General features: G+C 43.3%; 1 protein-coding gene across 1 annotated transcript in view; it reads left to right on the top strand.

The window, feature by feature from the left end:
• The window catches only part of LOC137075830 (zinc finger protein 850-like), a 188540-nt gene that overhangs the window by 24465 nt on the left and 149264 nt on the right, over positions 1 to 14811 (top strand). Inside the window, exon 2 of the mRNA XM_067444782.1 lies at positions 14338 to 14459. Coding sequence (XP_067300883.1) covers positions 14402 to 14459 — 58 coding nt within the window. The 5' untranslated portion in view covers positions 14338 to 14401. The remainder of the gene's footprint in view (positions 1 to 14337; positions 14460 to 14811) is intronic.

Below are 14811 nucleotides of genomic sequence, written 5' to 3'. Positions count from 1 at the left end.
GACTTATCTGAAATACATTAAGGGGGGGGGGGGGTGAAATGCAGTTTCATGCATACTGTGCTTTTTACACTGTTAAAGACTTGGATTCCCATCCTAAACATAGACAAAGTTTCAATAACTAATGTTGGACGTTTGATGGAGTATTTCTGTGTTAAAAATACTCCTTCCGGTTTCTCACAAGTTTCTGAGAATTTTTTTCGAGTATGGCTCGGGTTGACGTTATTAGATCAGAAGTTCCTTGTATGGGCCGTACGGGCTCTTCTCCCGGTAGGGTGCCTGCGCGCGTGACTAGAGCGAGAGAGGAAATGCACGCCCATAAAGACTCTCTCAGGTGCAGATCCAGTCGATCCAGGTGCCGTGCTCCACTTTCCTATGGGTTACTTCAACGCTTTAGCACAGCATTCCAGGAAGGCAGCGTTGCATTTGACCCGATTTGAACGCAGAAATGACGGGAAGCTTCACAACATTGCTTCAGTCGCATCGCAAAAGTGGATCTCCACCATTCACTGCTGTCAGGACTTTACCAAATCATACCAAAGAAGTGTGTTTTTGACGGAGCAGTCCCAGCGATAAAGGTTCGGTCCTGCTTTGGAAGCAGCCGGTGAGTAAAACTGCTTCAAATGTCTATGCTGTTGGCTCGTCGCGTGAGTAAACATCAGTAAACGACACAATCGCGTGCTTCGTCGTATGCGTTGCCTATGTATAACGTTACACTAGTCTGACGTGCAAAACCGTTTTGCTTGCTAAGGTTGAGTCGCATACAATAGTCCATAAACCGTATCATGTCCTCATAAACTGCGAGTAAAGACACACAAATGTTGACAGGCCACTAAATACAGTACATACCACAGAGACAGATGTCCTGCTGTTGCTGTTCCTCCTGTTCAATTTATTTCAGACTCCGAATGATTATGGATCATATATCTATTAGCTGAGCTCGATAGCCATGAGTTTCTCCACGCTTGAGGACGTCACCGCTTTGCACGCTTGTCATTCTTTAGCTCCGCCCACACGATACGCCTCCAGGCACTCGTTTTTTTTTCAGAAAGACTCGGTACAGCCCATATTTCTTTAATAAATATAATTAAACTAAGGACTTTTCGGAGATATGAAGGATGCAATACTACTCTATAGGTACTCAAGATTGACATGAGATTGACTGAAACTGAGTGTTTCACCCCCCCTTTAAGAATGTAAAAGACAGTTAAGATTCATTAAGAACCTATACTTGTACTGTTGAATTTTGCATGGTACCGTAAATCTTACACAAACATGTATGGTACTGTATCTGAGTGATACCTGACTGTTTTCACTCCTCGTCTTCTTTCGAACAGCACTGCAGTGTGGAGTGGGAGGGATGTCTTGAACACAGTCCTCTTCTGACTCTTCACTGTCAGAATAATTCACTAGGAAAAACTCTTTAAATACCTACTGTGGCAAGGGGGGCATGGTTGTAATAAAAAGCCTCAGCAGTCACGCCGACCCCCTTGTTCTCTTGCTTCCATCCACGAAGATTGTTACACTGGTGCCGAAACCCGGGAGGAAGCAGGACAGCGCCGCCGCCATGCAGACTTCGTCCTCCACCCCACTTGCGGACATCATCTCATCCCTCGCGGTCCTTCACCGCGAACAACATCAGGCTCTGCTGGACCTTAGGACGGATCAGGAACGGCGCTTCCAGGCGATCGTCCAAGGCCAGCAGGAGGTTCCGGAGCTGGCTCGACCGGGAGGCTCGCGCCGAGGCCGCCGGGCAGACCAGCGCACCGGTCCACGTGCCAATGCACAAGATGGGGCCACAGGACGATCCCGAGGCCCAAGGCAGCGGAGGCCTGCGGGTGGCTCCTTGCGCAGTGGCCGGTGCGCTTGATACCACTCTTGTCCAGAGAAGCCCAGATGGCTGCCCAACACCTTCCGGTGGCGAACCTCCTGGTTTATGATGACCTCAAGAAGGCCATCATCCAGCGGGTCGGCCGGTCGCCAGAGCAGCACCGCCAGCGCTTCCGCTCCCTGGACTGGGGTGAGGCCGGCCGGCCCTTCGCTTTGGCCCAGCAGCTCCGGGACTCCTGCCGCAAGTGGCTACTGGCCGGCGGAAGCAACGTGGACCATGTTGTCGATCTCGTGGTACTGGAGCAATTCATCACTCGGCTTCCCAAGAAAACGGCCAAGTGGGTCCATTGCCACCGGCCCACGTCGCTGGAGACGGCCATCAATCTGGCAGAGGACCACATGGTGGCGTGCCCGGGGGTCGGCGACCCCATACTAACCTCTTCCTCTCTCTCTCCCCCATCTGTCTCTCTCGTTTGCCCTGTCCCTCTCCCTAGGTCCCGCCCACCGGGCCCTCCTCGCATTCCCCCCAGAGGCCGGGGGGGAATGGGCCCTGGGCAGTTCGGGGGGGTGTTCGAATTCGAATTATGGGGGTGGGGGGGGATAATGCTTCCGGGTCTCCACTCTCTCCACGTCCATTCTCCAACCCACTCCCCGCCACTGGAGCGGCGGGTAGGCCTGGGCTGGCCTGTTGGCATTGCGGGGATCCGGATCATTTTGTAGACAGGTGTCCGATGATGGAGATTGGGACAATGATCCGGGTTCCGGACGTCCCTCAGGCCACGCCCGATTAAGCTGGAGAGTACCAAATTCCTGTGAGTATCAAGGGGGGTACATATCAGGCCTTGGTGGAATCAGGATGTAACCAAACCTCTATCCATCAAAGCCTGATGCAGCCGGGGGCATTGGATACAAGACGCGTGGTTAAGGTGCGGTGTGTGCACAGGCATGTGGTGGAACACCCGGTTGTCCCAATCACGATTCGGTTCAGGGGAGAAAATCATAGTGTAGAGGTGGCGGTTAGTCCTCACCTCCGGCATCGGATAATCCTGGGGACGAATTGGCCCGCATTTGCGGTTTTATTGGGGTCGTTATGTGCGGATGCTGCTTGGGGGAAAAAGGCTCGGGTAGCGACGGCGCGAGTGCAGCTTGGGGAGACTGAGACGGGACCACGGGAGACGGCTCCAGAGGAACCGAGCGCGATCGAGAGACTAATTCTCTCGGACCGCAATGACTTTCCTCTGGAGCAGTCCCAGGATGAAACACTAAAACATGCCTTCCGACAGGTCCGCTTCATCAACAGCCAGTCTCTCCAACCCGCCTTGCCCGTCACCTATCCCTATTTTGCCATACTGAAAGATCGGTTGTATCGAGTGACCCAAGACACTCAGACAAAGGTAGATACAACCCAAATATTAGTTCCGAAGAGCCACCGGGAAATGCTTTTCCGGGTGGCTCACTCCAATCCTATGGCGGGCCACTTGGGACAGGCGGCCACACTAAATCGCCTCATGACCCGATTCTTTTGGCCAGGCATACATGACAATGTGCGCAGGTGGTGCACGTCTTGTCCGGAATGTCAGCTGGTAAACCCACTGGCCGCTCCAAAAGCGCCTTTGCGCCCCCTTCCATTAATGCAGGTCCCCTTCGAAAGAATTGGGAGGGACCTCATCGGGCCATTAGAGCGATCCGCACGCGGGCATCGTTTTGCGTTAGTCATCGTGGACTACGCAACACGATACCCAGAGTTCCGAAAGAAATCCTCACTGATCAAGGCACGGCGTTTATGTCACGTACACTACGTGAATTGTACAGGTTACTGGGCACTAAATCAATTCGAACAAGCGTCTATCACCCACAAACGGATGGCTTGGTCGAACGGTTTAATCGCACGCTTAAAACCATGAACCGTAAGTTCGTACAGGAAGATGCCAAAAATTGGGACAAGTGGTTAGAACCCCTTTTATTCGCCGTGCGGGAGGTCCCGCAAGCCTCCACAGGGTTTTCCCCCTTCGAGCTTCTCTACGGGCGCCAGCCTCGGGGACTGCTGGATGGCCTGCAAGAAACTTGGGAGGAGGGACCATCTTTGGCGAAAAATGAAATTCAGTATGTGCTGGACTTGCGAACAAAACTCCACACACTGGGGCGGCTATCCAGGGAGAATTTGTTGCAAGCCCAGGACCGCCAGAGCCGGTCGTATAACAGGGGAGCTAAACTACGCAAATTCACGCCGGGAGAGAGGGTACTTGTATTACTCCCCACGTCGAGCTCAAAATTGATGTCTAAGTGGCAGGGGCCATTTGAGGTCGCACGACAAGTCGGGGATCTCAATTATGAAGTAATACGGTCCGATAGGAACGGGGCTCATCAAATTTATCACCTCAATCTCCTTAAAAAAATGGAATGAGGTCGAATCCGTGTTGTTGTCAATGGTTGGACGGCTCCCCGGCCTGAGTCGGGCGGTGGGGGTATGTGGCAAGGGGGGCGTGGTTCAGCGAGGTCTGCAGCGGGAGAGAGAGCCTCGGGACGAGCGGTAAGTGAGTGGGTTGGACGCAGATTGATAACACCTGTATCTTGTTTCAGTAATGGGCGTGGAGAGAGAATAAAACGCCTGGAGAAACGGAAGCAGGGGAGAGAGAGACGAACTGCTGACGCTCCACACCCTGAGACACTGAGAAACCGGAAACCGAATGCTGAACCGCGAACCCGGAAGTGAACTAAGATAGAGACTGAGAAAGACACACGCTGAAGTGTGCACATTGTTTTGAGTTATTTACCTAATAAAAGCGTCAGTAGTCACGCCGACCCCCTTGTCCTCTTCCTTCCATCCACGAACATTGTTACACCTACATTTACCAAAAAGGAACAGATGAGGAGCTTATAGTAGTAGTGCCTGAACTACACAGAGCTCAGTATGAACAGACTGTGATGAAAGTGTCTACATTAAATCCTTACTTGTGTGATGGCAGCATCATCCTCCGCTCTGCTCTCATTGGATGATTGAGGTGCTTCTGGATGTTCAGTCTGATTCTTTGGCTCCTGGAAATCAGAACAAAATAACTATGAAGTGCCTAACATGCTGTATTCAGACATTTACAAGTGACAAAAGTCAGTTCATGTAGAAACTGGCAAAGTTAAAACCTGAACACAAGCATCAGTCTATTCTAGAGGTACCAGCAAGCGTCACAGCATCATATCAGGTGGTACAATGGGCCGTATTCAAAACACTCATCCTGAACATGTAACAGCAACTAAAGTGTTGAATAATACCTGCAATAACTTTATTTTAACAAATGACAGGTGAAGTTACAAGGATGCAAAATCACTTTGAGTGAGATCCACACACGAGGGCCCCATAAAGCGCAGACTAGAAATGTGTGTGTTTGAGGGCCCCATAAAGTGCAGACTAGAAACGTGTGTATGTAAATGCTCAGCTAGAATCCTCTCTAGTTTGTCTCTCCTGCTACATTAAACAGTGTTTCTTCAGTCAGATATCTAACTCCATCACCCAATGAGAACATGTGACCAAGCTGAATGACAAAGGCACAATAAAAGAGCTCAGTATGAACAGACTTTGATGAAAGTGTCTACATTAAACCCTTACTTGTGAGATGGCAGCGTCATCCTCCGCTCTGTTCTCATTGGATGAGTGAGGCGCTTCTGGATGTTCAGTCTGATTCTTTGGCTCCTGGAAATCAGAGCAAAAAAATTATAAATATATAACTAAAGTCCCTAATGTAATAGCAAGCGTCACAGCAGCATATCAGGTGGTACAATGGGTCGTATTCAAAATACTCATCCTGAACATGTAACAGCAACTAAAGTGTTGAATAATACCTGCAATAACTTTATTTTAACAAATGTAACAGCAACTAAAGTGTTGAATAATACCTGCAATAACTTTATTTTAACAAATGACAGGTGAAGTTACAAGGATGCAAAATCACTGAGTGAGATCCACACGCGAGGGCCCAATAAAGCAGAGACTAAACGTGTGTGTGTGTTTGAGGGTCCCATAAAGCAGAGACTAGAAACATGTGTGTGTGTCTGAATTGAAATGTAAACTCAATATTTTGAGACAGGGCCCCGTAATGTTAAGACTAGGATCGTGTGTGTGTTTGAGGGCCCCATAAAGCGGTGACTAGCCCCGGCGTCTCAATCAGCTCCCTAGTTCACTAGTCAGAGCACTGATCAGGACATAAGTCAATGGGCTGACTGGATCAGCCCATTGACTTTGTGCCCTGGATCAGTGCCCTGACAACTAAACTAGGGAGCTGATTGAGACGCACCCTAGAAACGTGTGTGTATGTGTGTGTGTGAGCCTGTTTATGTGGTTTATGAGGACATATCAAATGTCCTCATTATTCAAATGGCCTTAAAAACATACTAAATGATGTTTTTTTTTTGAGAAAGTAAAAATGCAGAATGTTTCCTGTGATAGGTAGATTTAGGGGCTGGGGCAGTGTAAGGGGATAGAAAATATGGTTTGTACAGTATAAAAACCATTACGCCTTTGTAGAGTCCCTGTACACCACATAGACCAACGTGTGTGTGTGTGTGTGTGTGTGTGTGTGTGTGTGTGTGTGTGTGTGTGTGTGTGTGTGTGTGTGTGTGTGTGTGTGAACATTTTGTTTTCAAGGTTTTATTGAATGCAGTGCTCTTATATAGTCTTTTACTTTGGAATTTTAAGAGCAATAAACATATTGCAATGTCAAGGAATTTGTTTTTTCATTCAGATAATTAAATCAACATGAAAAAATAACCGTGAACACGAGCTATCCACAAACGCCACCTCAGCGTGCTCTAAGCCCAGGCACGTGATACAGCACTTGTGACCGACGGCGGGCGACAGGGAACGATCGCATCCAGAAACGCACAGGTGAAAAGACGGCACGTCACCCGTGTAGCTCTTTTGTGAGGAAAATTTGCTCTTTTAGTGTTGAAGCACCCAGGGATCGACCGCGGCAGAATGACAGGTTTTGTGTGCAGCCTGTTTCTGCTCTCACCAGAAAAGGAACAGACCAAGCCTGCAGTCTCCCTCTCATTTACTGAAGCTTTCGCGCCTCGATCGCCCCCCGGCGACCGGTCCCAGTATAGCCGCCCCTCTGTGTTTTCTAATGGACACTAGGCAAACTAAATAATAAAATTACACTTCAAAAATGTTCCCCCAAAGTTAGTATATGTCACTGAAGGCAGTTATCATCACGATGATTTCATTTCAGGTGTTCGTTTTAAAAATAAGTTTAGTCTGAGTTAGTTATTTGATGCTATAAAAACGGGGGTGTGACGTCATGATTGACAGCCGAGACTGACGGCTTCTCTGAGTGAAGTTGTCACTGAGGCACTAACGGACTTTTTTCGAAATTTTTGGGAGCAGATTAGAGCTTTAGCTTTAATTTCTACATTTCCATAACTGTTTATTTCACACCAACATAATTAATTGTTCTGCATCTGCGAGCGTGTGGGCGGGCTTTTGATATCGCGACTGTACTTCCTGCTCTACTTCCTGCGCTCTACTGCGCAACTCCGGTCCCGAAATCGCTACTGCGCAGACTCGGTCCCAAGATGTCCGCGCCGTGCAAGGCTGCCTGAAAGCTTCAAATATGGCAAGCGGAAACGGATGATGTCGAGTCGTCCATATTTTTTTACGGTCTATGGAACAGACCCACCGAACCAACTGTGTGTTGTGTGTGTGTGTAGTGCAATTTGCTCAGTTTCTCAAGTTTGCTGTGAAAACAGCAGCTCTCTCAGCAGCAGTGAGATCGCGGTCGCGCTGTCTTGTGCCGTCTGACCAACACGAGCGATTTTCCCTGGCACACGCTTTCTCTCTCTCTCTCTCTCTCTCTCTCTCTCTCTCTCTCTCTCTCTCTCTCGCGCGCGCTAGATAGAAGGCAGTCAGATGCTTCATCAAAAACTCATTTTGGCGTATACATTCCACAAGATTGCACACTCGTACTATTTATACGCATTTTTGTGAAATCGGGCTCGCAAAGCATAACATATCTGTGGCAAGCAGCGAGGGGAGGGACCGTGAAAGCGGGCCGGTGGCGAGTGGTAAGGAGCGCCAGTTGCGCGACACACCGGTCTCGTCTCAACATGGCGGAGTGACGGGAGTATAAAGGGAGGGAGCAAAGACAGTGGAAGACGAGAGAGGACCAGGCCGGGACTTTACGTTGAGTTTTGTTTATGTTTTGTTATGTTTGTGCGGGCAGTCGTCCGTGAGGGATCTCATTAATTAAGAAAAACTTTTTATTCATTAAATTCTAGTCAGAATATGAGTCTGAAACTGCTCCATTGGGCTGTGAGGCGTGTTTCAACCAAACCAGGAAAGACATCAATTGGATAGACCTACAACAAATCAGAGCAACGAAGCGACGCATTGTCAAATGTCAACAGAGCTCAACTGCACTGTGTTGCCCATTGTGTTGCCAAGTCCGCGTTTTTGTTTTGCGGGTTGTTTTCTATGTCCACGGGTTGAAGCGACTATTATGTGATATATAGACCCATGAGCGCAAATTTTAGCAGGCAACCTTGCCATAATAACACACATTTTTCCCCCCAAACGGCATTTTTCCTCTGGAGAACCCCCGAGAAGCTATTGTTTAGGGCTAGTAGTTGGCAGGTTTTGTTGGAAAAACTTGGCAACCCTGTCTGCACGCGTGCTGGTATCAGGCTGGAATACACGATCTTTGCCGTTGTTGTAAAAAAAAAAAAACATAATTTAATGATGCACAGAGTACTTACCCAACTTGATCATCATTTCTGAGAGAAATTGTGAAGGTGAATGCATATACAAACAAGCTCTCCGTTTAGGATTCGAAAAAATATAATCCAAGCCCCTTTCATGATGTGGATGATTACGTTTGATCATCTGTCCATCATCGTCTAAAGCCCTCCCTGATGATTACATTGGTCCGAACTGTTTCTGTTCGGGGATAATTACTCCTCTATTGAGCAAGGCCAGACCGAACTGCCCGACCTAAAAAAATTGTGGGCGGGGCTGAGTTCGGCTGGCATCCAGGCTAGTGAAATCCTGGAGGGACTGATTAAGATTAAAACAATGCTGTACATTCTATATTGGATCAGACAGTAACAGTGCAACACACTTATGTGAGTAAAACTTGTTTTTTAGCCTATTTAGAAAATAGCCTTGTATTTATTCATTATGTTTTTGAATGTAAAACCACATGAACATATTAAGTTGACCTAAGATATAAAATAAAAAAATAAAAAGCCAGTTCATGACTCCTTTAATGATCTTTGAAATCTACAAGTCCAAACAGAAATAAGTAGCCTGGATGCCAGCCAAACTTAGCCCCGCCCACAACATTTTTAGGTTGGGCGGTTCGGTCTGGACTCGATCCATAGAGGAGTAATTATCTTCGAACAGAAACTGTTCAGACCAATGAAATCATAAGGGCGGGCTTTAGACGATGACGGACAGATGATAAACAGAACGTAATCATGCACGTCATCAAAGGGGCTTGGGTTATATTTGTTTGAATCCTAAACGGAGAGCTTGTTTGTATATGCATTCACCTTCACAATTTTCCTCATAATGATGATCATGTTGGGTAAGTATTCTGTGTATCATTAAATTCTTAAATTTTTTTACAACACTATGATAATTTAGCTTATTTTAAGATAACTTAAACTTAATTTTAACTTAATTTTCCCCCCAGAAAACAAGAAATATATGTATATAAATACACACACACATTATATATATATATATATATATATATATATATATATATATATATATATATATATATATATATATATATATATATATATATATGTCATTTTACTTATCTAGTACAATCATATTGTTGTTTTTTTGTAGTTTTTTTTAATATTTGGACTGGAAACGAATAAAAAAAAATACTTTTAAAGAAATGCACTTTTTGCAGTCTGACTCAATGGCTCATTCATTATGCAGCTCATTATAGGTTCTTTTGTCTCCTCAGGTGTAAATAACATCATTATTCATGATCATTCACACCCCTTCACGTGCAGGCTTTGTAAAGAAAATGTGTAAATATATTGTTTTACATGAATGAGTAGGCACAATGATTCTCACATCAGTTTGAAGCAAAAACTCTAGGCAACAACACCCATTAGTCAAAAGGACTATCTATTGTGTGTGTGTTTTTTAATTAAAACACACATAAATGTTATTCTCTCAAAAATACAAGCATTTGCTCACCTCTTATGGTAGCATAGTTTGTGCTGAATACAGTGTAATGACACTTTTCCCATGAATATGTTTATAAGCAACTGTAAAAAACACAAATGTCAGAGCATGTCAAAACTTTTAAAGGGCCCCAAAATTGTTCATTCCTCTAATGTCCAATATAATTAATGATATTTTTTTCTTCAAAACCCTCAATGGTTTTTGGTACAACAAATTTTAAGCCTGCCGGCTCTGTCTGAACTTTTAGTGTTTGGGAAATCTTCTTGTAGCCATAGACTTTATAATGTAAGAAAACTATTTGCTCTCCAAAGCTTTTGTGAGAGTTATTTTGATTTGGCCGTATTTGCTGCTTAACTTTAGCACATGCATGAGCTGTGATACATAGATACATGTATTTGTGTGTAATAGCACAAGCTAATTCAGTCTCGCTATAGAGTTGCCAAAGGCCTAACTGTGTTTTAACACAATTTTGTACCATACCTTACAAATAAGTGACATAAAAACAGCAGCATTGAATAGGAGTTGAATTACGACATAGCTGTTTTAAAAAATACATTTTAAAAAATAACTCAAAAGCATTGCATTATTATTGAGTTATCAATTTTAATTTGCCACTAAAATGTTATATATTAAAAAATATATATTGTATGTTTAGAAAAGCCTACATTTGTAAATTATTGCAGTCTCCTGGTGGTTGAATGATTTTGATTGCAACTGTATATCTTTATCAAGAATATGTACAGTATAGTCCAAATGGTAACACTTTAGATCACAGCCTAGAAAGTACTGTGTAAGTAAAACAAATTTATAGCATAACTTTTGGTAATTATAGAGCTACTATAAAGTAAGTATGTGTAGGTATAAGGGAACAATATATAATATTTGGGGAATAAAGGGGTAACTATCAGGAAAATGATCAAATTAATTAAGCGGTAATTACCCATGTAGTTACAGGGTAAGTGGTGCTTGTATTCCGTGTAGTTATGGGGTAAGTATGATAGAGGATGGATACCCGACCCGAGCCTGACGGGTTCCGACGGTACCCGACGGGTCGGGCCGGGTTCGGACAGATATTTAGAAATGGCGTTCGGGGTTCGGGCTCGGTCACGTCAGCACGATAAGGCATTGAACCTTTTAAATTTAAAACTGCTTATTATGCAAGTTGCCAATGGGCCTGTTTAACTTGATGCAATCCGTCTTCCTGCATGCGGAAATTTGTTTATGTCGCCGTGACAACAACACGCAACACGTGCATGCATATTGCTCGCGGCATCCTTGTCATTCCAGTGAGCGCAACTTCAGCGCTGCTGGCAGCAGGACAGCCTTGAAGCCATCCACAGTTGATACAATCCTTTTTCTGCATAAAACCTCGATTAGCCTAAACTTTGATGGATAGATTATGTAAATAGATCCCATGTTGCAGTTTAGGAACCATACAGTTTGAGAAAATTTGTAAGATGACTTTCATTTCAATAAGCATTTCAATTGTGTTAAGTTAATGTTGTTCTGTTAGCTTGGGCCATTTTTAGCAGACCTTTGTTCATTTAGTTTCAGTTGGCTATTTGATTGGGCTCTGTGTAACGTTTGATGCCCCATGCGCGTGCTGATGCGCTCGTCTGTAAACATTTCAGAATGCCTTCCTACAGTTGCTTAATAAAAGCGAGCTTTCCACTCAAACAAACGTACGTGTCATTAGTATATAAGGAAAAAAAATAGCCCGATCCGCACTCTAAAGTATGAATCTATGGGCTGTAAATTAAAATGGTGCTTGTTCCCCTCTTGTTTCATGTAGTTACAGGGTGTTAGAGGAACAGTTTAGGACCCAAGACCAGTAGTGAAAAATGAAGACCAAGAGTCAGGAGTGCTATTAATTAAAGAAAAATGTACTAAAGAATAGCTTTAAGTCTCACAAGGAGTTTGTAGACCATGCTCCCACTGTCTACCTGTTTCGTCTATCGTACATACGATTGTCCCAACTGCTATACTGTTTTCAAGGTCTATCCACATCATTACTGCAAGGTGGATAATTCTAATTGGCTCAGAGAAAATTAACAGTCATGGTAAATTTCCACACGTTGTCAGTTAATCAGATTCACGTCTCCATAGATCACTTGTTGACGATTTCACCCCGGAATTAGAGATGTAATGACCTTCCAGGAGCAGGCGCCAGCTTGCCCAGAACAACAAGTCCACCCCATCTCTTAGGATGCCCATAATCCACCTCAACACTGATCTGTAACACATAATATTGCGAACAAACACAGATAAACAGTCTCTCCAAGGTTGGAGTTGATCGAGCTCCAGTTCTTTCCCAGAACGTACTGATAGTATGTGCTTTCTCTCAGTAAAAGTTACAGACAGTAGTACAGGAAATATTCATCTTGATACTTTAGTGTTTCAGTAAAAGGAAATACTGAAAGATAATTTTTACAGATGAATTTTAAGAAGGAATCCCATGCCTCTAGCTATTATTCTGTATTAAACTGTTACACTAAAAATATAGTGCATGCAGAAATGTCCTCACCATTTACTCGTCTTTTACCCTCATGCCATCTGAGATGTATACGATTTTATTTCTTCTTATGAACACAGAAAAATAATCTCTGTGTAACGAAGACATGTGACCAATGAAAACAACAGATAGGCCATGAAAACTAACACAAACCAAACGCTGTGACACTCTGCTAATGAAAACTTATTTGGGTTCCTAAAAATTGAAGTATCAAACAGCACATACTGCAATAACTACAGTAATCCATACGATCCCAATGGTGTTCAATCTCTTCTGAATTGTAATGATAATTGTTTTTAAGAAAAAAATATATATTTTAAATGTTTTAAACTGTAGACTATCACATCCGACCAGCCAACCCGATCTCACAAAAAATGCGTATAAATAGTACGAGTGTGCAATGTCGTGGAATGTATACGGCAAAACTCATTTTGGCGTGCATATGATACGCTGTTTTTCGCGTGCATATGATACGCACTTTATGGCATATATATGACACGCTCTCTTGGGTAGGTTTAGGGTAGTGGGGTGGGGGGTTCGTATGTATAATACGCCATAAAGTGCGTATCATATGCACGCGAAAAACAGCGTATCATATGCACGCCAAAATAAGTTTTGGCATATACATTCCACGACATTGCACACTCGTACTATTTATACACATTTTTTGTGAGATCCAGCTGGAACAGCAGTCATCTGCATGCGAGGGTTAAATTCACACTTCACACAACTTACAGCATGACGTGAACGCGCCGAGAATCTCTGGTCTGGTTAGCCTATTGTTCTTCATGAAAAAAAAAAAATATATTTACAATGACAAAGTCACTTAGATAGGCGCATTTCATTTTGAAACCAAATCTTCCGCGATCATCATGTCTGTCAGCTCTTTGCTTTCGTGGTGAATGAAATCTGACTCATGTTCTGTTGCGACACTCATTCGGCTCGTGCTGTATTGAGCAGACATGTTCAGTTTTTAATTCTAGTATCTATTCTCTAACTGAACAAAATTATTTTATTACTATAAAAATAAAAACAATGGTGGGGGTGGGCAAGTGATGTAACTGGTGGGAGTGGCCTCATAGGGCAGCGAAGGAAGTGCATTCGGGGAGTTGTTGTCCTTCATCCATATGAGCCAAAAATACATTTTCTGGCATTTCTCTGTCTAGAAGGCACCAACTTCTAAATGACCCAGTTTAAATACACATTCATCTTTAAAGTGGTGACCCTAACGAAACAAAAATATATTGCAGAATATTGGAAAATATCATGTAATACATTAGGCAATATATTCACATATATGGTATTTAAAATTTATATTCTCCAATATATTACAATATATGAAAGCGGCAATCATTTGTATATTTTGCAATATATTACAGGAATATATATTGTATAATACCATCAATATATTATTCCATGTATTTACAATATATTATAATATATTTCAAAATAATATATTGGTAAATATATTTTCCTTTCGTAAGGGGAAGTACCACTTTAGGTGCAATTAAGCATATTTCTGAGAAGTACATAAAATGTAGACTGAAAGTATATTTTCTTATTTTTCAGTTTAAAAGAAGTATACTAACAGCATACTTCTTTGTCGTAAGAGTAAATATGCAAAAGTTTCCAATTGACTATTTGATCAAAACACTTAAAGCTGAATAATTGAGAGTGATTATGAGTGAGATGAGCATCTGCTAAATGAGCAACAGCGACCAATTCACACCTTCAGTCAGTGAAGCCGCTCCCACAGCCATTCATGAGAGTTTAAATGCTGAGGAATATTCCCATCTTCCCACAGAAGGAGAAGAAGCAGAAGCAGGAGGAATTACTCCAGGAGAAACTACAGACATACTATTGTAAAGATGGAGTTTGAGGAAAAACCATGCAGAATAAAAGATGAAGATACAGAGGAACAAACAGGTTTGTATATACAACTACAATATATAACAATACAGAAAAAAAGAAGTGTCCTCTTACTGCTTTTTTCCCCAACAAATGTCTTAGTATGAACATAAAAAGATGCAAGTATTGAGACTTAAACCGAAAAAATAGCTTTCATATATGTGCCTTAAAAACATTACTGGTGTGCATCTTAAGACAATGGCAGTGGCAGAGATATGTCAGTGCAAGTTACTTTCAGTTAAAACAGCTGTAAAAACATGTATTTTAGTCTGAGATTAAGCGTAAACCTTGTCTGTGAAACCGGTGGATTGTCTTAAAGGGTTGGTTCACCCAAACATGAAAATTCTGTCATAATTTACGCCCATGTTGT

This window comes from Pseudorasbora parva, chromosome 5, assembly GCF_024679245.1.
Source record: "Pseudorasbora parva isolate DD20220531a chromosome 5, ASM2467924v1, whole genome shotgun sequence".
In the NCBI taxonomy this organism is placed as follows: Eukaryota; Metazoa; Chordata; class Actinopteri; order Cypriniformes; family Gobionidae; genus Pseudorasbora; species Pseudorasbora parva.
The sequence above is the reverse complement of the archived record's forward strand: the minus strand, read 5'-3'. Positions and strand labels throughout refer to the sequence as shown.